The 26,671-nt window shown below is 44.4% G+C and overlaps 1 protein-coding gene across 1 annotated transcript in view; it reads left to right on the top strand.

The window, feature by feature from the left end:
- Positions 1-24,299, top strand: part of CD8A (CD8 subunit alpha) — a 170,065-nt gene extending 145,766 nt beyond the window's left edge. Inside the window, exons 5-6 of the mRNA XM_069630231.1 lie at positions 10,115-10,157; positions 15,145-24,299. Coding sequence (XP_069486332.1) covers positions 10,115-10,157; positions 15,145-15,181 — 80 coding nt within the window. The 3' untranslated portion in view covers positions 15,182-24,299. The remainder of the gene's footprint in view (positions 1-10,114; positions 10,158-15,144) is intronic.
- Positions 24,300-26,671: the final 2,372 nt, after the last annotated feature.

Raw genomic sequence — 26,671 nt, 5'->3', positions numbered from 1 at the left:
ATTTTAGCACTATCCTTGACGTGAACATGTATCGAAGGCTTTGCAAGCGGCCTCTCGGCTGAGGACCAAATGCTTAGAGAACTTATGGTCCAGTTGGAACGGATGATGTGTGGAGGGATGAGCACCCGGAGGCTACCAGGCATACATATTACTCATCGGTCCATGATACAATGCCCTGGATAGATTTTTGGCTCCTTTCAGAACGATGGACGTCAGGGCTCTGCGATCCACCTACGCACCTTGTCGGACCACTCACCTGTGGTAATGTCCTTGATGTTGGGCGACTCTCCTGGTCCTCGACCTCTGTGGAGAATGGCCCATACAATGCTACTAGATGCCACACTTATGCCATCCCTGCCGGAGAAGATAGAGGGTTTTTTGGAGATTATGAGGGCATAGTGTCTCGGTGCATCACAGTGCAAGCATGCATGCCAATCATCAGCTGCCATAGCATGGACATCCTACATCCTGCCCCCCCCCCAGGCCAAAGACCAACTGGCCATGTGTCACACACACATTGCTGCTATCATCCCCATGATGCTGGACCCAAATTCAATCTCCCCTGACAAAACATTGCCCATCTGCCCAAATGTGTGGGGTCCCAACCCGTACCATAGAAAATGTGGATTGCATGCCAACACATGTGGGGGAACCATACTTGGCAACATTTCCTGTGTCTCCTACTTGCACTCACACATCCCCAAAGTCATCTGAGGAGGATGAGGGGGCAGGCCACTCTGGGAGTGGCACATCCAAGCACTCTAGTTCTGCCACCACCACCGCCACACTGCAAAGGCACAGTCATCCAATGCCAAGAGGGATGTCCTGCCATGAGACACCTCAACACAACAAGGTCAGACTAGCGTCCACCCCACAGTCCACCAGAATTACTGCAAGTACCACTGCACCCACTCCCGCAGCTGGAGGGTCTGACACAGATGTCACACCTTCAAGTTGAGCGACTGTGGAAACACAGCAGGACACCAGTCCACTGTCGCCACTTGCAGAAGCACCACAGACCCCCGAGAGCCCTCCTCGCTGGCAGCATGCTTACACACTTGAGGCGGACGTGGACACCCCATCATATGGCTCCCCTGATGGCAGCCCCGGCACACTGCACAGGCCCCCTCCCATACAGCACACACCAAGTAGCAGCACAGTGCTGCAGAGGCTTGATGAGATGGAGCCAAGACAGAGGAAGATGCAGGCGATAGGGCACACACACTCAGAACACTTGCAGGCCATACGGGACAGCATCCAGAGGCCACCCACAGGATTGTGCGGGCCACCGAAAAGAACCGGGCCGAGTCAACCAGTACGCTCGCCCTGACTCTATACACACAAAGGGTCAGGCAGATGGCTGAAGGTGTCTGCATTGGCAGAGGCCATCCACCAAAGCGACGAGATTACACGCCAACAACTGCAGGAGCCAGGCTCCGTCCCTTCCACCTCAACCACTCCCACAGAGGAGTCACAGCAGGGCACACTGAGGCATCAGCCACAGCGCCTTCAGCACCCAAGGTCACCGGGGGATGGTGGGGGGAAAGAGGCCACAGTTGCAATGGAACCTGAGACACTAATTGCAATGAGTGGCCATGCTGGGGCGTTGGTGAGCGGTGGCGGGAGGGGGGATAGTGCGCTGGGGAGTTGGTGGGGAGAGGTGAGAGGGGGGATAGTGTGCTGGGGAGGCAGGAGGGGGATAGTGTGCTGGGGAGTTGGTGGGGGAAGGCAGATGGGGGATAGTTTGGGCACTTCATTACATTAAAACCATCAAACTTCATCAATGCAAGGACATTCCTGATTGTGTCATTGTCGTGTTTATTGATAGAGGCAAGTGTCACACAGTGGCAAATGGCTTGTGCCATGTTAAAGTGTCGGAAGAAATTGCCTATCAGTTCCCGGTGGGTCCATCTCCCATCCCTCACATCATCTCTAGCAATGCATGCATTTACCTCTACTACAGGCACTGCATTCTCATCCTCTGGGGGTGCATGTCCACGTCAGTTGGAAGCGGGACATTCCTCTTCAGGCAGATATTGTGCAGCATGGCACACACATGCACAATTTTACCGACTTTCTCTGGAACTTATAGCGGGGCTCCTCCGATACGGCTGAGGCAGTGGAAACATGCCTTCAGAAGGCCGAGGTATGCTCGATGCACACCCAGGTTCTGCTGTGAGCGTGGTTGTAGGCATTATCCTGCAGTGTTTGTGGATCACATACAGGGGGTCATTAGCCAGGGAAGCTGTGGGTATATGGAGTCACCTGCATGGCAGAGTCACAGGCATTAGTCAGAGTGTAAGGTGTGGGCTTGCACAATATCAGGGCAATGCACAACTTGTGTATGCAAATGGGCCTTCTTTTCATGTCATGTGTCCATTCTATGTCTGTGCATGCTGTGTCACTCGTGTCATGCATTGTTTCTGCTTCACATGCATCCTGTTCCCTTGCAGCATATGTTACAGGAGGTGTATGTCATTGACATGTGCAGCTGGCATGGTGGCTGTCATTTGGCAGTGTATTTCCACTATGCATGTGGCATGCTGGGATTCCCATGGGCAATCCCTGAGCATTTGGTTCGCCGGCTGGCCGCACATGCCTGCATGGCGATGGTACTAGCAGGGTTGTTCTTGTGTGAGGTGATGTGGCCATTTGTCACCATTGCTTTGGTAAGTACATGTTGCATTGTGGTACCTAGTCATGTTGGTGTTTATAGTTGCTACTGTATGTGTACATCAGCTTCTCTATGCAGGTAAGTCCGGCATTTGCATGCTCCCTGGCCTGTACTTTGACATTGGTGCGGGAGGTGGTCAATAACGGGATTTGCATTTGCTTGTCATGCCATCCTTTGTGTAGTTATTTGCACCCGTGGCCCCCCATTTGGGCATGTGCTTCACCGCGCATTTTTGCTGGCTTTTCTACTCACCCACTATTCAGGTCTGTTGTCCTCTGTACTTCTCCATGTATCCTGGCAGTGTGCTGTTCGTAAGACCATGGTATCGTGGGTGGAACCAGGGTAGTTGGCACAGCAGTGGGTGATGTACATGTTGGGGTCGTAGGTCACCTGCACATTCAGGGAGTGGTAGTGCTTGTGGTTATGGTACACTGCTTTGTGGGCCTGGGGCTCCACCAGTGACACATGGGTAAGACCAGGACAGCAATCACATTTGGCATTCGGGCAACGGCATAGAACTGTGCCTTCATGCCATTGACCTGGGCTGGGGTGGTAGGCAGTGAGATGTGGCATTGTACTTGCCGCAGGAGGGCTTCAAGCACCTGACTCAACACTGGGCAGAATGTGGAATGTGACATACCATCATGGCCACTGAGTGCTGGAAGGTGCCAGTTCCGACGGAACTGTAAAACAGGCACCAGCTTCAGCAGTGGGGGTACAGCTGTCCGGATGTTGATCCCGCTCACTATGTTGTCCTGTATTGTGATAAGCAGCTCTGTTATGGTCTCCCAATTGAGGCGGTACAGGTTGACCAACTGGCTGTCGGTGAGGGTCCAGGGTGAGGGCCTAGCCCTGGGGTTCGGTGTACGCCTTGCCTGGGCTCTCCTCCTCCTCCCCTGTACTCCCTGTGCCATGGCCTGGTTGTCCTGTCTACCTGCCTGTCCCAGCTCACAGTGGATAGTGGTAGCATGGTGTTGTAACCAGTGTTTGGGTTAGGGGTGTGCTTTATGTAGAAATCTGGGGTGGATTGGGATCTCCTATGGCTTCATTTCTGACACCTATGTTCATTTACCTCCAGCTAAAAGCTGGCGGTAACTGCACCATATTTTAGGCAGTATTAGCGTTGGTTTTGGGCACTAATACCGGAAAACATGGACTTATGGTGAGGCTGTGTTTGCACCTCGTGTGGACAGCTGTAACCTTGCCGGCTGTAATAGCGGTGGCTGATTTTACAGTCACCGGTATTTGCGCTGGCTCATAATCCAAAGGAGCGGTATTGGCAGTACTAATTCTGCTACCGCCACTTTTCAGGTTTACCAGCAGACTTGTGATGAGGCCCAAAGTATTAACCTATGGTTCCGCAGGCAATCCTATCGATTCCACCTTAGGCCACCAATAGTCAGCACCTGCCAAGTTCTTACTGATAAGATATGTAACCTAGGAGGTACCCTTGGAAATGAAATGTCCTTGACCCCCACTCCCCCCAAGTAAATAAATTATCAGTCACCTGATTTGGACTGTTAAAACAACTACGGAAGTGCTTGCACCTGTTCTCATTTACTCATCAGTTGCAGTTTGTCTTTGCTTTCGTTTCGGTGACATTTCACTTCTGCAATGCAATTTATCGGGACTGTACGAAAATCCAAACTCATAAATTGCAAAAAGTACAAAAGGTGCTAGCTAGAACTCCTCTCAGACTCCCCTTGCAGAGCTTTCTCCTCTTAAGCAACTCTATTGTCTTCCCACAGATCTGGACAGTATCCATTTCATATGCCTTTGCATAGTCCACTATGCATACCATCACAAAGGACCCATATGGTTGCAAAACAATTCCATTTATACATTTCAGCCTGGTCTCTGTTTTTGGCTCACTATACTCTTCTTTCAGTTCCTAGACACTGCTTTGCTATATGGGGCCCACATTCATTTTATGCCCAAGCCAGTCTGCTCTGGAGCTCGCCACGGCACCATCATAGATTGGAAGATAATCATCAAATGTTCAGGAACATATTAAAATGTTTCCCTTTTCCCATGTAAAACGTTCATATAGGCGGTATACAATATATCATTTTAGGTTTACTGTATTTTATTGAATTATAAATGGAAAATAATAAGTCATTCAAGCCTTCAATATCATTATAATCATTGAATTACAGACAGTAGTATGAACATTAACAAGTTACAGAGACGTTAATACTTGACATTTTTAAAACTATGAATTCAAGCACACATTAATTGAATACATATGCTCCCTTCCAAGTCCATGAGAGGGTGGCATGATGGGTAGCATGACTGATTCAGTGATTATTTGTACACCACTATCATAATATCCACAGGGCTTTTGTGTGCAATTTGAATGTGACAACATTTACTGAATGTCGATGTGATATGATAAGATGGGGCCCAGACATAAGTATTTGTAATAATTTAATGAACATGTAACTATCATCGGGTTCTCATGGGATGATGTACAACTTTTGAGCAAGGTCCGCTAACTGGTGGGTGCCGCACATCCCCCTATTCGACACATGCAGTGTCCATATGGGCCCCTGTGTTATTCGTATAATATTTACACAAAATGTATTTTTTAGAGCAATTTCTTTTACTGTAAAACGCCCAGAACAGATGCTCCTCCACCAGCGAGGTTAGCACCCTGAACAGAGTTAATTATATAATTGAGGGGACTTAATAGGGTACGACACCACACTCTGGTACCTTGATTAGGAGAATCACCATACGATTGAGAATATGCTCGCAACTAAACATTACTTGTTGCCAATTGATTATGTATCCCCAGAGTTCCCTGTATACTATGAGGCGTATGGTGAATGATTACATTTAGACCATTTCAAAATGGCGCGCCCGAACACCGTACGTGCCAACGAAATAGAAAAAGTCCACAGTACATATGAGCATACCGATCGCTATGATGACGGTTGCTAACAGGGGAGGATGCCGCCGGCTGCTGCACACAAACCGCTGGACGCTTTACTGACCGAGTGGCAGCGTGCCTGGTAAGAGCTCTGGTTTTACAGCGCGCCCGCTATTTACATTCCTGCACTGATTACAGATAATGAAGTAGACTCAATGTCCGTATTTATTTGGTCCCGTTTAGCCTGATTCTCGATACGACGCGGATCGGCCGTTGAACGTGAAAAACCCAGAATTAAGCTACAGCAGTGGCTTTTTCTACAAATGTGTAAAACCCAACATTCTGCTACAGCGGCTACTGTTTACAAACGAGGTACTTGCTTACATTTAAACTCAGCCTAGTGCCTTATGCTAATTTAACACAGGGCATATGACACAGTATTACCGCTCCTTTCTTCATAGATTATACTCGCTGCTGCGGGCCCCGGCGAAATATTACATATCGAAGTACCCAGACCAGATTTGACGACTCACCCTAACTACAGAATTCTCACCCTCTTCAAGAGAGGTGAGTCGAGGGGTGCAGCACTTTTTCATTTTAAGACCCATTTTTAACAGGACTGCCCGCCTCAATGTGTAGCCCTTTAGGACTGTACTCCATTGGTCATGGTTCTAGCAAAACCTAAGGCATACTCTTTTTATGCTTTCCTATTAACTAGGCAAAAGGAAGGACGAAAACTATCTCTTACCTACGTTCCTTGGAACAGACTCGCCCTCTCAAAATCACCTGTACAGGTAATTATTATACCTTTAGCAGGAGATACTCTAATGAAAAGAGTTGGACTGGATTCTAGAGAAATAGTAACTCACTCCTGTTTTCTTGTTTTTTTGTCTGATAGGGAATGCATTTCACCTATCACCGATTTTTACAACCTAAACACTAGCACAGTCTACAAGCCAGTACTATAACCAGGGTCTCACTCCTGAAGAAAGTTCTGGATTCCTCACCTTTACGAACTGAAACATGTTGAGACTTTGTACTGTGTAATAGCAATGCAGTGAACAATTGATGCAACTAACCACCAAATGTGATGCCAAACTCTAGGTTATACTGAAACAATATTGAAACTAGAGCTCAACAGGATAAATAATCCTTGGTTGTTTATGATGCCCTGGCCACTGAGACGACATGTGGTAAATGTGTATGTCCAAATAACCACAATGTATGTGTTGTTTTTTACTTAATTTTAAATACTTGATTGTAAGATGTGTTATGTTGAAATTTAAGATGTTTAATAATGATGATTAAAATTATTTTTAAGTGCTGAAAGCTAACCCACTTTCAGTTACCCACCCTATCAGACAGGCCTCCATCTTTTTCTTTATGGTTAACCCCCATCCGGGAGTAGATAGAGGCAGCACTCTAATATTTTTTTAACGAGTGCATACCCGGGGTTCCTCCACTATCTGAAGGTAGTTGTCTGTAAACCATCTTTTGGAAGCCCCCAAGATGATGGAGTTCTAGGGGTCGATTGTATTGAAAATGATTAGGCCATTAACGATGGCTGATTGATCCCACTGATTGTTAGGTGCCTTCTCGTGGGGGTCCAGGTTAAGGTGCTCCCGTTCCTCTTGTGGACTTTCCATCCATCAGGTTGCTATTAAGAGGTACTTTGGTCTGTAGTAGAGCACAAAAGAGGAACTCATGTTGTCAGGCCTAACGACTGCCAAAATCCATTAAATGGTAAACTCTATGGATGGCTTTCATTGTTTAGGCTAATGTTCCAAAAAGGGCATTCGTTCTGTCATTTTCGTATATGTTGACTGTGAATCTCACCTGCAATGGGAGACTTTCGATTTGCCAATCTTCTGGCCTACCTCCTTGGTATGTGGCTCAAAGAGGAATTGGGGTAACTCACAACCAGGGGGCGGGTGAAAAACAACAAGTCGGTTACCTTTTTACTAGACAGAACACAATGATAAAGGATGGAAATGAGGATTTCAGGTTTCATTTGGCTATTTTCCTCTTATTCATTTTCATCCCATTCTTTGGTTTTATCATAGGTGGATATTTAAACTCAAAACAATGGAGAACCAGCACACGTGAGGTCGTAGGGCATCTTCCCAGATATGCATGTAGAAGATACATATGTTAACGTTTGCAATATCAAATGAAGAGCTGCTTGAAGCTTACTCTGGATGTCGAGGCTAGTTTACCAGAAATGCCATGTCATTCAATGCTATGTCATGGTACAGCGGGCATATCATCACTTGACATACCACAACATGATTTTGAGTGCAATAATGGGTGCCAGTAGGGCAGTGAGTGTGATAGGGTGGGTGGGTGTTAGAGGGCAAGTGTGAGAGCGTTTGGGAGTGAGACAGTGAATGTGAGACCGAGTACTGAGTGAGAGTGATCTTGTGTTTTCTAAGTACTCAGCCATCTCTAAGTGGTGTGACGAATCCTAGGATGCCGTCACTGCTTCCAAAGGGGAGCCCCTTCCCATGAGGCCAGGGAGACAAGGCCACTACCCAATAGCCCCACTGGGGGTGATACTCAGTGGGTAGATCTCATGGGAGGGGAACCCCCTTTGAAACCAGTGACGACCATATAAGTAGAACGCGGTATCTCTATAACCCCCACCTCTCTTTCATCTCCTCCCTCTCCACCACTACCCTCCTATGCCATGTATTTATGAAATAATAAAACAGAAGTGGAGAGTGCTGAGACGAGGAAGATCTCTAGTGAGTTACAACATCATAACTCAATCAGTACTGGGACGAGGAGACGCAGAGCAATACAGAGTACCTACCAGAATTACTTTGCCCATTCTAGTAGTTCTAGACAGTGGATTGGAAGAAGCTGCGTTAAATGCAAAGAAGGAGTTGACCAGATGTCAATCCTGCCCTGCAGGAACAGCGAGACAGAGTACACACTGGGAGGAAGAAAGGCAGACTGGAGAGCCGAGCAAGGAGGTCGCTGTCAAGCTGGTCCGGTGTGCCAACTGGAGAGATGAGAGAAGGAAGCAGGGGAAGCCCCACCGCAGATGGCAGGTGCACGGGACACCCCAAGAACATCACGGACCGTGAAATAAGGTACGCTGATGAACGTGGATTCACCAAGGACCCTGTAGAGTGGCAGAGACAGTGGGAGCAGGAAAGTAAGCCTAAAGAGCCACATGAATGGGTCTTGGGACCCTATCAAAAAGACAAAGACATTCAGACAGCCTACTCCATTGAATAATATTTGGCAGAGCTATGAACCAAGTTTAGCGGAGGACTGGCAGAAACCTGCAGTGCACGTCTGGGACCCGCACCCATATAAAGTAAACTGTGAAAGTGACTTAAAATAAATGCACTTGGGAAGTGCATCCAAGCTATTCTAGTACCTGCTAGGAGGAAACCAGGTCTGCCAACCAGGGTTAGGGACCCACCACAGCTTGGGCAGTACATCCAAGCTATTCTTCCTCACAGTACCTGGTAGGAGGAAACCAGGTCTGCCAACCAGGGTTAGGGACCCACCACAGCATGGGGAGTGCATCCAAGCTACTCTTCTTTGTCACAGAACTGGTGAAAATGAAGCCCGAGCAGGAGCAACCAAGAAACAGAGTTTTCCTCAACAATTGTTTGAACATCGCAAGAAGCCTGTTGTGCCTGGTGAAAAGGAACCATGTCTGCTAATCAGGGTCAGAGACCAAGAGACCGAAGAAGCCGCCTCAGAAGGACCAACAAGGGAACAGAGGTTTCCCCAACAATTGGCTGAACTTTGCAAGAAGCCTCAACACGGCGGGAAGAAGGCAGATATTCCCCAATACTTCAGGATTTGAAGATTCCAGAACTGTCTTTTGCCCAGGGGAGGGGAGCCACTGCCTTTGGGTTAGAAATACCTTTTTCATTTAGTTTAAACTTAGAGTGTGAGGGACAGAGTTAGATTCTGACATTGGACATTTGCTTTGGACATTATGACACTAGTTATTTCAGTTGAGGCAGGGAAACCCCTCTTAGAGTTAGGGTCGAGATAGGGTTTTCTTTTCCTTTTCGTATTTGAATAAAAGTTTCTAAAATCACCATGACCCCTCTGTGTCAAAGTATTACTTCTGCGCCCTTACAGAGGGCATATTGTAATTTGATAACTGAGTATAATGTAAACAGATAATGAGATGCTAAATAAGTTTGATGGAAACCAGAAATCATGTGCAAACTAAGCACAGCGAAAACTGTTATTGATGGGGAATACTATATGTTAATCCCAATTTTTGGAATCTTAAAAGGAAGAGCCACTTTAATTATGAATGCACTACACATTGGAATATGTTTTATTTAATTGTGGCAATGAGCACTTAGGCATCGTAGATTAGCCTGTCCTTTATAAATAACTTGTGGAGACCATGCCTAGACTGTTTTTGAGATAGCCTTCTGGCATTTTGTTGCGTGTACCAAACACTTGTAGGCAGCCTGCCACCATGGATCGCCAAGTTGCACCATACAGTACTTTCGATGTATTCTGAGGACTGCATGAACACGATTCCATACTCTGATTCTGTATTTCTCTTTTGAATTTTTCTTCAGTTTTCATAAGAAGAAAACGGTGCAAACATCATGGCAAAAAGAGGTCAGTAGCAAATGCTTTGTTGACATTGATGTTCACTTTATAGAGAGCATTTAGGCAGCTCAATGGCAAAGGTGCTATAATGTGTAATTGTTTGTATTTGTATGAGTCAAAAATTTAATGGCATTAGTGTTGAAAGCTAATCACAACACAGAGACTCTTCCCGTGAGTTATCTTTGCCAATTTGAAACAATTCATATCACCCCCTCCTTTAATATCACATGGCGGCTTCTACAGGGCAAACAGCACAATAGACCTCATTACTAGTATGGTGGACCAGTAAAAAAAGTAACAGGTGGTATTTCCTACACTTTGCCTCCAATAATTGGAGGAATTACCACCTTTCCTGAGAACTCCAACGGGGTCCCAGGGGAATCCATAGTGGGAAATAACACTAACCCAGAATGTGGAGGATTACCTCGAATTCTGAGGCGGTATCCAGGCAGTAGCGGTAAACGAGTTTGGTGGTTGGGCCCCATTACAAGAATAGCAGTGTAGTGAACAAGGGGGAGTAGAAGAATTACTGCGACATTTACTGCACTGCCATATTACAGATTTGGAGAGAAAACGGTAGAGATTCTTACTGAACTTTGCAAAAAGTATTTCTTGCACTTTTCCCTCCAAGAAATGAGGATCTGCCATTAGTTCTAATTCCTCCAAACCCTAGTCCTATGTGACTCCATAATGGAAAATAACACCAACCTTGAAGCTGGAGGATTCATGTCCAGCACTGTGGTGGTATGCCAGTGGTAATGGACAGGCTGCTTTAGAAAGACCACTCTGAGAACGCTCAGAGCGGTATTTCTAAAGCGACCTGCCACGCCCATCGAGGCACACGAGTGCAGGCAGGGGCTGGTAGGTGCAGACGGGCTGGAAGACGGGAGTAGCAGGTGTGGAAAGTAAGTGTGTGTCTCTGTTTTTGATGAGGGGGAACGATTGTAGCAATGAAGTGAGGCAACGGCGGGGAGATGGGTGCCAGTGTGGGGATGGGCGAGGGCAGAAATCACTGTCAGCGCGGGAGAGGGCAGGCAGTGGGTCTACGTTAAAGGGGGTTTCTTGGGGTAAACCCCACAAAATCGTGATATTTGCAAATATTGCAGGCTGTAGAAAATCGGCCAAAATAATTGTCTTTTATGCATGGGCTTTTAATACTTGGAAATATCACATAGAACCTTTTCCTTCCATGTGATTGGTCAAGAGCCAGTAACATGTTTTATATTAACCGATTTTCACTCTCTTTTAGTCAACATTGGACATTTGCAGAGCTCAAAAAAACAAAGGAGTTGTTCATACACAATGGTATACTGTGCAGGGTGGACCAGATAATGCCATTTGTGGGGTCAGGACCAAGCTTCTACAGGCAGCTCAGCAAAGGAATGTGTGCAACTCTGCTATGAAGGTCATCTTTAGGGGTTATTGGTGCCCTGCAGAAAATTCACATACCGAGAGATTTGTTCACAGTGCTTCATCTGTGCTTCGGCAGACAAAAAACATGTGAGTAGGCAGTCCCCTCTTACACCGGTGGCTGTACAGAAGGTTCATGGCACGTGTGTCTCTACATAGGTGCACCGTTTGAGGAATGTTTAGCCATAGTCCTCATTGACCATTTCACAAAATAGACTGAGATCAAAATTGTTGACTCCATCACCACGTCCTCAGTCATTGATCTCTTGTGGGATCTCTCTGACAATGGTATGCAACTCACCTGTGACAAGATGAAGTTTTCTCAAAGCTAGGGGTATTTCCCACTGTACCTTCGTCTTATATTGCCTCCAAGGTAACAGCATGGTAGAACGATTCAATAGAGTACTTACAGGCGCTATTCAAGCTACAATTAAGAGCTGTGGGAATGGACGGGAAGCTGTTGGAATAGTGTTTTATCCTAGCTAGCAGCCTGTACTCAAGCAGTGGTTCCGTAGTGTGAGTGTTGGCAGAAGGCAAGGTTCTGAGAAGAATAAATTGGTAAGAGGGCAGAGGGCAAGCAGGTGCTCTTTCCTCTACTCCAATAAACAGCTTCCCAGTGCAGCCCTTGACCACATATTCCTGTGGTTTTATATCCCTAACGCTCCTAAACCACGCTCCCATCTTTCCCCAAGAATGGTTGTGGTAAAAATGGAAGATAGACATAATCATGCAGCAGATATAACTGGGTTCTATGCAGTGTGAGGGTGCAGAGGTAGGAGACAGACACAGGAGTGGTACGTTTGTTGGCATAAAAATGTATTGATAACAAAATAATGGAAAAACCTACCTAGCCCTATTACTTCTCTCGACTTCTCTCTTGCTGTTCTCAGAAAATAAGGGATGATGTTTCCCTTCCCCTGGCCACTTCTTCACAACACCAGGGAGGATGCTTCCATTTCAACTGGTCTCTTCTTCACTCTCCTTATTTCATCTTGCTTCAAAGTCTCTGGGATACTGTTCCCAAACCCTTAAGTCTTTTTAGTGGTAGTGTGGCAGACGTGGTTCACTAGCCTGTCAAGTACTGCGACTATGAAGATTACTGAGGATGGTAATCTTTATTGGGCACCGGTCCCAAACCTGTCTTCCTTGGTTTCTTTCTTGGGGGCTTGGGAGGTTTACTTTCCTTCCCCGAGTTTCCCTTCTTCCCCTGTTTAGCTGGATCAGGGTATCTCACTGCTCCATTCTGCCCTACCAAACTGTCTGGTTACTTCTGTACCTTTAGGGTCTCTCACGGTAATCCTTGGATGGTCTTGAGGTCTTTCTGTTTCGGTTTTGGGCTTCTGCAGTCTTCCCCTGTTTTCCAGTGTGCTGCAGCGGCTCCAAAGAACATGGTTTCCCTTGTTCCCCCAGGAAGGGTTAGGCTCTCTGTCAGATCCTTTGAAAAGGGTAGCTCCTGGGTTCCCCCAGTCCTCAGCACCTCACCTGCATGCAAAGGTGCCCCCTTCCCCAGACAGAGCCTCTGGTCCACAACTTCTTCTTCTGCAGCAAAACTTCCCTTCTTCTTGCTCCTCCAGGGAGGGCTTCTCTCATACTTCCTGAGTCTGTCTTCCCTTTTATGATAGCTCTGGGGAGGAAGAAAGAAGGAAAGAAGGAAAGAAATGTTCAAATTTCATAATAGTCAAAGACATCCCCCCATATTTCTTTGTAGAGTGGTTCCTGAGCCCTCATCTGGAGTGTCACCGATTCCATGAGCACCAGCATCCTCATGTCCATCACCCAGTCCTCTACCTTCAGTGCCTTATCGTTCTTTCAGTACCTGGGTTTCTTCCCCACAGCCAGACCTTTCTTCACCCAGAGCCTCTTCTGCCCACTGCTCACTGTGTCTTTCCTCGGAATAGGACGAAATGTCCGAAATAAAATTACCAACCCCACCAAAAGACCCAAAACACATAGTTTAGGGGTTGAGGGGGACACCCCTGCATGTTCGCATGGGAAATGTACAAATATTTTGTATTCGTGCATTTCCCATGCAAACATTTCTGTCGTGGCAAAATCAGCCGCAGAAAAATCATAAAATCACGTAGATCTCTTTCCTCATGTCGTTGAACAGCTAAATTCTCAGATCAAGGCGCATTTCTGTCATTCGCTGCGCTATCACACTCGAGTTGGTTTCGACACTTCCGCCAAAAGCAGTGTGCATAATCACCCTTGACACTTCCACAATTTCAGCAGGTGACTGTCCTACGAAGCTTTGCCTTAAACATACACTGCATTGTCCAGTGCATTCTACAGCTCAATGAAAACTGAGCTGTTGGTTTAATGGAACGATAGACATTGGCAACGCCAACAGTTTGGGCTTTTGTTTAGGTATGCGAAAGGCACTTGCCAGGCACTGCCATACTGGCATTAACTGGCCATTGATGGTAGCAGGTGAAAAATGGTGCGAGTACCTGAGCCTCTAATAGCAGTTCCTGTCAAATCCATAATACTCATATACAAACCAAAACATTTGGCTTTGCCAATGCTCGTTTTAACAGGACTTCAGTGAAGGACATGCATACTGCAAATAAATCAAGTGGCTGAAGACGGAACTGGTTACGAATTTTTTATTACAGCAGTAGTGCGTTAACTGCTCCAATTAAGTCATTATTTCTCAGAAGACTGCTTTAAAAAAAACTCTGGCAGCAACTTCGAGTGCAAGGTTTGGTGATAAGGTTCGGAGTTCCCATGACGAGGTGTTTTGGGTGGGGGGAGCATGAACTGGGTAGGAATGACCATAAGAATTAGCATGGCCATGGGCAGTCAATGGGTGGACAAATAACCAAACAAAACCTACAAGATTTGTGTCCCTCCTCATATAACTTATAAGTGTTGCTGAGGTAATAACCTAGGTAGTCAAGGATGATATGAAGGTGAGATTCCATGCTAATACCGGTTGGTGCCGTGGTGGTTGGTGCAGTGCAGTGGTTGTGGGGCGTGTCCCTTAATCATGCTGATAGCATAGCGCATAGTGCCTACTGGATGTCCCTTGAACCTATCTCCATGGTAGGATTGGGGTGAATGAGGATAGGTGGGTACATGTACATAGCGCTGAGGCTAGTGCCCTGAATCTAGAGCCTGTTGTGGATTGGGTTGTGTCATAGTGCTAGTTGAGGATGGTGCCAGGGGTGTGGTCCCTTGTGTTCATACAATGGTGACTACGATGGTGTGGAGTGTGCCGTGTGGCAGTTGGGTGGAGTAAGGGCTCAGATGCCCGGGGATCCTTCTCTCAGTCGCGGCGGTGAGAGAGAGTAAGTGAGGTAACTGAACAGTGGTTGGCAGACACTGGTGCCGAATAGAAGTCCCAGCAGTCCCCACACATGTAGAGCACATTTATTATTTATTGTTTGTGAACACAACATGAAGAAAAAATTTGATCTTTTCCTCCCAGCACAGTGTTGCGGTCTATCAGAAATATTGTCACTGAGGCACAGGCTGCAGTTTACACCTGACAGGCGAAAGGCGACCTTCCCTGCCCACGTGGATGAAAGCGTGGACAGCATTTCCGTTGGATATGCCTCATATGTGCTCTTTTCTATCCCTTTAGACCGATGAACGAGAACATTCCCATACCCAGCAGATAAGTGTGACGAGAGCCACGACTGAAGTGCGTGCCCGGACCCGGCCAAGGCATAACTGCACGGACTCAGGAACTACGCAACCAATGCCGTTTGGGGTGGGGGGACTGCAAAAGTCTTTGTGCATTTTGATTATACATGGAATATCTGCTGTTTTGTGTGTGTATGTAAATGTTCTAGCATAAAAGGGAGATTGCACTTTCTGTATAAATGCCCGTATTATCTTTTCTTAGGGGAGGATGGTTGCAGCATCGCTTCTTACTAGTCATGAGAATATCACTCGACTCGACAAACCGACTGTAATGTTGTTAAAATGTCATGCAACAGCTCCAGCCGCCCAAAGCTGCCACTAGGCCCCAGTTACTGCGAGGCATGATGGTCATGCTGTTTGTGGACCCTTCGCATGGGTAAGGACCTCGACACAAAGAAAAAGGAAAGACAGAAAGGAAAAATTAGGGAGAAAGATTACATATACAAAAGTAGAGGAGACCAACAATAAAGCGAAAGAAAAATGAAAGTGTTGAGGAAGTGAAAAGGACAGCAGGGATTTGTAGATAAGTGCCAGGCACCCATTAGTAATAAGGTATCTAAAATACTTTGGGGCTTCATGCCCCATCAACGGCACTTGGCCCGTGGCACTGTGCCACTATATGGCAGATAGGCCCTCGTTGACAACTCATATAGCACAGGTGGGGATACTTTAGCCCATTTTTAAGATTTTGCTTTTTAGTGTCGTTTTACCTGTAGTTCCCCGGGAATTACAGGCTTGTAGTTCACCAGGTAATTTGTGGGAATAAAAGGTTTTGAGACCATTAGAAAAAAACAAAAAGAAACAAACAAAATCAATGCTCATATTGTTTGTGAGTGAATAAATGATATGGCTGAAATATCTTTGCACACCACTTTTGTAGTTTTATATGTTTACTTAAGTATACGATTAATAACCCACCGGTCACATCATAAACAGCTTCATAACTGATGCTTTCCTGTGCATCATTCCTACAACCAATACATTCTAACATTCTAGTATCCTGGCTTCCCAGTACATTCTACATTCCATACCTATAGCCCATCTGTTCATATGAATAACAAAGTAAAACAGAACACCATTGAATTACTAATGACTTACACAATAAAATACTGCACACCTCCCTTCTTTACAGTGACTCACAACAATAAATTTAACAAATGTACAGCAAAATATACACTTGATGTTGAAGTATTCAGATTACTTACCAAGTTGAAATTAACTTGGATATACAATGCAGTACCTGACAGAGATGTACAGAATGGTCTTGTACATAAACGTTTATTGCAATCATTCTTACAAACTTAAATGTCTCTGTTTTGTTCCACTTCCCTTCTAACCTAAACTTGTCTTTTCCCATCATTCTCTTGTTTTGACCATTTACATACTCTATTGAGATTCCACACTCTCCTGATACCTTTATGGTACCATGAAATCTTTTAACTGTTTGAATGGGATCAGACCATTTGATTAAACCTCTGGCATTGACCCCTGGGAGTTTTATTCTCACCAAATCACCAACTTTAATTTAGGACTCCCTAATTGCATTTCGAACATCATACTGCTCTTTATTATATTCCTGCCTCTGCAGCACATTTCTGCTCACTTCTTCACATTCAACATTCTTAACACATGCTCTGCCCAACCATGCTGGACACAACCTGGTATTGGGTTTCCTACCCCTTAATACTCAAATGGTGAAGTCCCTGTAGTGGAATGTGGTGTAAATCTATGAGCAACTATGGTATCTTCTACCGCCTTTTTCCTATCGGTATTGTCACTTAATGCACACATAATGCTGTTCTTAATAACCTTATTGAATCTTTCTACGATTCCATTAGTCTGGGGATGATAGATAGAGCTTGTCCTGTGTTCAACTCCATTCTCCTTAAGAGACAAACTCATCTCTTGTGACACCAATTGTACACCGCTGTCAGTGATAATCATGGTGGATATCCCTCACGTTTGAACATTTTATCCAAAAACGCTATCACATCTTTGGTGCAAATGTTTTGCACCCACTCAATTTCTGCCCACCTGGACAGCATGTCTATGAGTAGCATGCATAATTTCAAACTGCTCTGACTTCCTACAGGACCTACAATATCTAATCCAACACTACCCCACGGCATAGTGGGATTTGAGGTTATAGTCATCGGAATCTGCCCAATTACATAGCCCTTAGATGAGTCTTCACAGGTACAACAATCACAAATGAGACTTTACACTTCCAGATCAACAGCAGGCCACCAACATTCCTGTCTAACTCTCTACTTAGTTTTGGTCATCTCTTGATGTCCCTCATGAGCTATTTGTAATATCTACTTCCTCACTCCTTCAGTAGGAAATAGATTTCCGTTCCTTAACACCAAATCATCATGTAAATGTAACTCATCAAATACATGTCTCACTGCACCCGGCAATACACCTTTCCTAATCTCACTACCCTTCATACCACTTTTTAGTAATTGCCTCACTTTAGTGAGAGTTGCATCTAGATTCATTGCTGTCAGCCATTCCTCCTCAGATACAGTATCTTGGCATATATAAATGAAATAAGTTTCTCTTTGTTTTCTGGACTAGGAAAATTCAGGATGTTATTATTAACTAAATCCTCTTTAGGTCTAGTTCCTTTTTCTGATTTTTCATGACCCAAATAAGATCTGGTAGATCTATTGAACTTCCATTTATCTTTACTCAAGGTAAGACCAGCATCTTTAAATATATCTAATACCTTGTATAATCTATCATCATGTTCTATTTGATCTTTACCATAAATCAGGACATTATCCTGAAAACACAAAATTCCTTGCATTTGATTAAAAAGATGATACATCACACGTTGGAACACTGATGCTGCAGATACAAGACCAAAAGGCATCCTTTTGCACAGAAACAAACTTTCACTGGTAATGGATGCCGTAATATCTCTTGACATAGGATGTAACATTATTTGGTGGCCTTAGATGTAACGTACTCATAATCTTAGCATTTCCAATGGTACCTAACATTTCAGCTATATTTGGTAACGGGTGCCTATCAGGAATCACACATTTATTGACACATCTAAAGTCTATGCACAATCTCAATTTTCCATTTGGTTTGTACACTATCACCAAAGCTGACACCCATTCTGAAGAGTCTATTCTCTCAATCACACCATCACTAAACAATCTTTCAAGTTATTCCTTTACAGCTGGCTTTACATTCAATGGAACTGGTCTCAATTTGTGTACTACAGGTATTGCATCATGATTCAATATACTTTTGTGAGAAAAATCTTTTAACAGACCCAGTTGTTTTCTAAATACGACATGGTCATCAAAAGTATTTAAATGTGCTGCTACTAGTGCCTGATCCACCGCATAAATGGGTTCCTCCACTGCTGCAATCACCTTAATCTTCATCTAACCTGGTGAGACCAGCTTAGTAGTGGTTGCATTCCTTTCACTGTAACATATACTTTTCATTTTGCTGACCTGTCCTTAAATATCATTTCTGCCCAAAACCACCCAATAAGATCAATTCGCTTTCCTCCATATGTCACTGGGTTAATGTCAATCACATTTAGGTTTACACTGGTTCCAAATATTTTCTCAAACATATAGTTGGGCAATAGGGTATATTTTGCACCAGAATCAATTACCATTTCCAGTTTCTTACTATTCAATTCTATCATAGCCATGGGCCTTTCCTTGTCAGCATCATCATCATTCTTGTTCTCACAATGAACAACCTCTTCCACCAAAAAAAGTACATTCTTCAAAATGTTCACATAGTTCTTCCAAACAATTTGTGTTTTCCTTTTTAGTTTTACAAAACTTAGTGAGATGCCCTTTCCTATTAAATCTCTTGCATAACTCCTTTATGGCTGGGCATTTATCACTTGAAGCTAAATGAAACCGGCTATTGCACCTGTAACATCAACGTTTTTCATGTTCTTCTCCTTTGTCTTTAGTCTTTATATTTCTTCTTCATGTCCATTATTTCTTTCTTGATAAACCTTTTTTCTTTGTATAGTCATTTCCCTCTACAGCCAATACTTCTGGAATCTGTGCCATTTTCCCTTTCTTATTATCATCATCATTTCTCCTTTCAAGGTCTTTCAGACACTTATTGGTATGCTCCACCTCTTTTGCAACTCTAATTACTTCGTCTAAAAAAGGATTTCCTTTTCCCAAAGAGTTTCTCTTATTTTGCTATCTTTGCATTCTAACATGAACTGATCACAAAGTCTTTCATTAAGTGTAATCCCAAAATCACAGGATGTGGAAAAACCTTGCAAAGCAGTGATATATTGCTCAACAGTTTCATTCTCTTCTTGCTTTCTCTTGCCAAAATGATATCTTTCTAGAATGATACTGACTGTTTTGTCATAATGGCAATCTAATATTTTGATTAATTTTTCATATTAGGTAAGTCCAATGGTATCTTCTTCAGAAAGTGTTGGTAAATTCTGATTGTTCTTGCCCATAATTACCCAAACAATGTATCAATAGAAATGTTTTTCTTTCATAAAAAAAGTTCAATCCATGGGCAGCAAGAACATAATGGACAAATCTTTTTTTCCATCGATTTCATGGAATGTTTGGTTCACCCTTTGTATTCATGAAATAATCGGCAGTTGGTATACCTAGCATAGTGACTAGTTATGTTTCTTTAATTGGAAGAATTATTTTTCCAGTACATATATACGCCAGCGGCCAACACAAAGGATACGGATACGCCGGCGGCCAACACAAAGGCCATACTAAGGCCTGTTGGGTGCCTGTTTGGAGCCACAGGAGCCAGGGGCCAGGAACTCTGCCCTTTCTGCTCCAGGTAAGCCAACGTTGCCACCCCGCACGGCTGCACGTGTGTGTGCTACCCATGCCTATAACGTGCCACTCGGATACCTAGCATTTCACCTCCCAAATCACCTCGCTGGACACCCTTGTCACTTACCCACAGCTACAACTATTATGGACCACTTCCTTTACACCCACGGCTGAACCCTGTGCATCCCTTACGTGCACCTCTCCTTTAGACCTTTCTTTACATCCCCCTTATTTACAAGTATATTCTGTAATGCCTGTCTAATGCCATTTTGTATCAAGATGCCTTTACACTGTGCCTAGTAAACTGTGGTGCACTGCTTCTAGCTGCCTAATTGCGCCATTTTGAATCTAGATGTCCCTATACTGCGCCTATTGACCTGATTTGCACTGCTGCTGGCTGCTTAATTGCGCCATTTTGAATCTAGATGTCCCTGTACTGTGCCTACCTACCTGATTTGCACTGCTTCTAGCTGCCTAATTGCGCCATTTTGAATCTAGATGTCCCTATACTGCGCCTATTGACCTGATTTGCACTGCTGCTGGCTGCTTAATTGCGCCATCTTGAACCTAGATGTCCCTGTACTGTGCCTACTTACCTGATTTGCACTGCTGTTAGCTGCCTAATTGTGCCATTTCGCATCTAGATGTCCTTGTACTGTGCCTATTGACCTGTTTTGCACTGCTGCTAGCTGCCTAATTGCGCCATTTTTGAATCTAGATGTCCCTGTACTGTGCCTACTTACCTGATTTGCACTGCTGTTAGCTGCCTAATTGTGCCATTTCGCATCTAGATGTCCCTGTACTGTGCCTATTGACCTGAGTTACACTGCTGCTGGCTGCCTAGTCGCGCCACCTCTACTCCTCTATACCCTTTGTCCTGAACCCATATAATTATATCCTCTGTCCCCTGAGAAATACAAGCTGCGACATGCAGCTAAGAACCTGTGCCAGCATTGACCTTCTATTCATAGTCTTCCTAGGACTATCAGCCTGCACTGCCGCCAGCCACCGCACAAGTAAAACTAAGACCTTACTTATTCGCCCATCAACCATGCTCTACCATCCCGAGCCTCTATCGAACCCTTACCTCAATGACCCAGCCCTCTGGCTCAAGCACTTTCCTACCAAACCCACTCCAAACATCCCATGTACTATACAACAAAGGAATAGCAGACTTAGAACTAGACTGCCTAGACCACCTTGTATTTTGCACAATCGCTCTGCCCTTCCACTGCCCAACCCTACCGCAACGCCTAGTCCTCCACCATCCACCTTACCCATCGCAGCACTCAAGGGAGCCCTTATCAATGCTAGATCCCTCACGGCGCACGCCCTTGACATCGCTAACCTCATCACGGTCCAGAACCTTGACTTCCTAGCTATTACCGAAACCTGGTTACATGACGCCTCTGGTCCACTCCTCGCTCTATCCCTACCCAAGGGTTATACCATCATCAGAAATGACCGCCATTCCAACTTGTCGTTATGAGAGCTGCTCCCCTCATACAACTTAGTTCTGCAGAATCTCTCTCAGTGAAACTATCGCTCTCTCCTACCAATACAGCAACACTCCACCTTATATACAGACCTCCAGGCCCATTGGGTTCATTCACAGATGAGGTTGCATCCACCTTGTCGACTAACACCAAGCCCAACTCTCAGATACTGCTACTAGGACACCTTAACCTAGGTCTCTCAGATCCCAAGGACCACATGGCCACTGAAGTAGACACCACCCTCTCCAACCTAGGCTTCCAGCAGCGTATTCGTGATCCCACACACATCAAAGGAAGAACGCTCGACTGGCTAGCCGACCTTAACTGTAACACCAATGTCACCTCTAATGATGCATGCGCCTGGTCGGACCATCATGTTATTACCTTCCTCCTGCCAGCCACCAACCCCCAGCCCATACCTACCATAGCCCCCGCTATACCTACCAGAAATAAAAAAGATATCACCAGGGAGAAACTGCTTCCTCTTATCCTCCCTTGCTTGAACACTCTTGCTGCACAGCAGAAGGATAAGGACCCCACTGTCCTAGTAGACACTTATAACAGCCTAATGACCAATGCCATTGAGAGCCTAGCTCCACTAAAAATCCGTAAAGCCAAACAACAGTCCCACCTGAACACCTGGTTCACCCCGCAGCTCAACGCGCTGCGCAAAGAAAAGCGCAAAGCTGAAGCCCTTTGGAAAAGCCATCACAGTGCTGCTATAAAGCCTCCCTTCTAATCACCTCTCTTAATTACAATGAGGCCATATTACAAGCCAAAAAGGAGACATACAACACACGAATATCCCAGGCAGAATCGAACACTAGAGAATTATTCAAAATCCTTAAAGAGCTAGAATCTCCCTCACTTGCCCCGGACACGTGCACCAAGGACAGCACCTGGTGCAACAATATACAAAATGCCCTAAATCAACGCCAAACAAAATACCCTCCACACCCCTACATTTAGCAATACCAGGCCACCTAAAATAACAACCCTTGACTCCCCGGTGCCGTTCAGCTTCACACCACTCACCGTTCTGGAGGTTGAAAAAATCATCTGCAATTTAAAACCCTCAAACTGCCAAGGGGACACCTGTCCAGCCCCGATCATTAAGGAGTCGGCTCATGACCTCGCTCCTTTTATAACCTCTTTCATCAACGCCTCCTTTCAATCGGGAGTGGTCCCCAATAACCTAAAGGATGCTTGGGTTATCCCTCTCCTAAAAAAACCCACCTTAGACCCGGAGGTTCCAACCAATTACAGACCCATCACAACGGTCCCTTTTCTGCTAAAGATCTTAGATAGAGCAGCCTATCTTCAGATACAGAACTATCTGGAATCAAACAACCTACTAGGCACGAGACAATCCGGCTTCAGAACGAAGCACGGTACGGAGACAGCCCTCCTCGATCTCAAGACCCAAATTGAGGATCTCAAAGACAAAGGTAAACTAGCCCTGCTACTACTATTAGACTTATCTGCTGCCTTTGATCTGGTTAATCACCAAATCCTCTGTCACCACCTGAAAACTGCAGCTCACTTCTCCGACATGGCCACAAACTGGATTCAATCCTTCCTGGATAACAGACAGATGAGGGTATTCTCGCCCACCTCCGCGGCTGACCCTGCACCAGTCCCGTGCGGAGTCCCCCAAGGACCGTGTGTATCCCCTACCCTTTACAATGTATTCACTAAACCCTTATTTGATGTGCTTGACTATCTGGGTGTCACCTACACAAATTATGCTGATGACACCCAGATACTCATCCCCATCACGGGTGATTACACATTAGACTCAAAAGCCTTGAATGATGTTTACCATGTCATTCAAACTTGGATGGCCCAACATGAGCTCTGTCTCAATGATGACAAGACTGACCTCCTCATCCTAGGTACTCAGCAAAGACTAAACAAGCTGAACCCTATGTTCAGTTCCTTTAACATCGATGGACATATAACAAAAGTCTCCAGACACAAAAACACTTGGAATCTACCTCGACTCCACCCTCTCCCTTCACAGACAAACCAATGCAGTTGCGGCGGCGGCCGCCTATACCTGCAAGTTGATCACAGCATGTCGCCCTTTCCTCTCCTCGCACAACTGCACTACCCTTGCTAGGACCCTGGTCATGTCTAAACTTGACTATTGCAATGCATTGTACCAGGGCACTAATCAGTGTAACCTAGACAAGCTCCAAATCATACAAAATAACGCCATCAGGGCAGCCCTCAATATCCCCAGATCTGCACACATTTCGGATACCAGGAAGAACCTTCATTGTTTGTCAGTCACCCAAAGGATCTCACTAAAATCGCTTGCCCTTACCTACAAATGCATGAACAATCTGGCCCCCACTTATCTCTCCTCACGATTCACGCTGTACACTCCAGTTCGCTCACTTAGATCTACCCTGAACCAGAGCCTACTGATACCTAGATACAAGCTCCAAACAGCTGGTGGTTCTAGCTTCCCAGTCCTGGCAGCCAAACTGTGGAATACTGTCCCCTTGACTATCAGAAACCTCCCCTCCCTCAACCTTTTCAAACAGAGCCAAATGTTGGCTTGCCTCCTCCAATGCCTTAGCTTCATTCTAAAACGTGTTGCAATAACCTATGTAAGGCAGTATTACTTGACATTCCATGTATCGTTGTACTACCTACCTATGTCTATTTCTATGCCATATTTATTGTTTGATATATCATCACTGTATGCAACTTATGTAACCATTGCCTTAAGGAATGCGCCCGGTAGCCTCCGGGCCTGGTCTGCGCTATACAAATAAAATAAATACAAATACAAATATCTTGATGTTTGTTATTTATGGCTTACTACATATACTTTTATGTATATTATGTCCAATTGTTTCAGCAGTTCTGATTTAAAATTGTTCACTTTATTATTGTGATTGTTGTTTCGTTATCACCTTTATTTCTTGTAGAAGGTGTTAATCTGTATATGTTCCTTTTATTCTTGCATTGTAATTATATGGGATACAGCAAATTTTAAATGTCATTTTTCATTTGCAGCATGTTTTTCAATCCATACATTTGTTGCGAGTTCTATTTGCTGCTAATGAATTGTATAGCTGTTCGATGTATCACTTATTTAGGAAGCTCTTGAATAAAGCGTAGCAGTAAAGGACAAGGATACGGAGGCCCTGTCCCTCCGATGCATTTCCGGCATCACAGGCATGGGCTACGCTCCAGACTCTTCTGAGTTAAAGAACTTTCCTGATGGAGATAGGGCAAGTGTTACGGCCACAATGTTGAAATCAAATTGATTGGAATAAAAGTTGTATGTTTGACCCCACACCCGTTTACAGTGAATATCATTGAGTGATAAGTAAAAGCGTGTGGAGAGATAGTAAGTCCTACTAGGGTTGCACTATATTGTTATTTAATAAAGTAAAGGGCAGTTTTTCACTGGATAAGACTGATGGTTAACTATTGGGAATGTTGCAATCTATTGCATTTGTTCAATGCTTTCATTGGAAAAATGTATTATATGTGCAAAAAAATGGTATGTTAATTCGCATACAAAATGGGCATACAAAATAACTACTGGCAAAATCATTAAAAAAAATGAATGGAAAACCCTTTGCGAAATACTACGAAAAAGTGCCCCCCATTGCAGTGCCCTTCTTTGCATCTCAGATCCACCATGACTCCATTGTTCCAGTGCCTCCTCAGCTGCTCCAGATCCACCTGTCAACATGTTTGCACCTATTATTCCAGTGTCCCTCTGTCCTGCTGTGTAGGCTGATGTACATTGCAAACATCTTTTTTGGAAGTTGTTTATTGTTGTATTCCATCATTTTGGCTTCAGAGAATATGGTGGGCTTTTATCATTTTTAATGTTATTTTTCGCTTGTTTTAGGTCTGATTCATACCACCCCGTGGAACTTTCTTTTTTGTGCATTTTGTTGTTTCAATGCTTTGCTTGAATTTTTCTTAAGTGTTTTTCCAGTAATTCACAGTCACCAGAATGTGGTCTGTAAGAGGATTCAATCCCGCACTACAGCTAAATCAATGCCTAGTCTGGGATACTGAATGGAAACCCTTATTGATATATCTTTATGTCCAGTTCATGCGTTCTGGATGACTACCCCTATATAACACCCCTCTCTTGGAATCCTCCTGACCCCACTGAGCCAAGAAGTAGTTCTGTTTTGCAAGTTAAAAGGTTTATTTGATAATTTAAACAATAGATATATATATCACACTTTATAATAAATTAATAATTAAACATCATACTTAATCTGATCAGTAATCAATAATGGATAGTCTGGCACTAGCACACTTCTTTATAATCAATGATGAGTGGTTATAGGATGGATAAGATAGCAATACTTTTATGGTTTCAAATGGATGCAATGTGGAATGAAATGCAGTACAGAAAATAACTTGATAGGATTTCAGCAAAGACAATGTAATCACTTTCTTGTACAATTCCCCCCCCTTTTATGCAATGCAAGGAAATGGAAGGAAGGCACACAGTTCTCAGAAATGCAATCAAATGTGATTCAGTTCACCCCAACAAGGTTAGACTACAGAAGTTGAAACACAGGCAAAAGTGCTTTGATATGTGCTGGCAAAGAAGTGAAAAATATGCTAAATTGCTTTTAATTCCCTCTAGAGGTTCAGGGTGAGTGGTATCTAGTTAATATTAGTCCAGGCTCACTCTAGCAATGATGCAGGGATGATTGGCAGGTTAAACAAATGTTTTCTTTAACGGTAGGCAAGCAGCAGCAGATTTTTACACGTGGAGGAATTTGCAAATCGCGGAAAAATTCGCGGGTGCGCCGGACGCGATTACAGAGGAACTACAAGGACTATCACTATGGTCTTGGGGTCCTATGACAGCCTAGGATCTCAGCTTCCAGATGAAAGTTACTGCAAGTCTCTAGGACAAACGGTCACGGAGATATGAGCGATATGGTAAAGGTCGTTTTTCAGTTTCAAAATTTTAAAGTTCAAAAAGACAAGTGACAGATAGCAACTAGAAAATGACAGGTGACAGTTAGGAGGCAGTTCTACTTAGATTAAAATAGATTAAATTATATTATTTTAACTAAGAGATTGGTTCTGCACAGTGCTGCGAGGTACTCACAATATATTTTTGAAATAAATGGGCCTCGCCACGGATCTGGTC

The sequence above is a fragment of the Ambystoma mexicanum genome, chromosome 6q, assembly GCF_040938575.1.
Source record: "Ambystoma mexicanum isolate Mex_15411 chromosome 6q, UKY_AmexF1_1, whole genome shotgun sequence".
Lineage (NCBI taxonomy): Eukaryota > Metazoa > Chordata > Amphibia > Caudata > Ambystomatidae > Ambystoma > Ambystoma mexicanum.
Note: the sequence above shows the minus strand (reverse complement) of the source record. Positions and strands in the feature narration are given on the sequence as shown.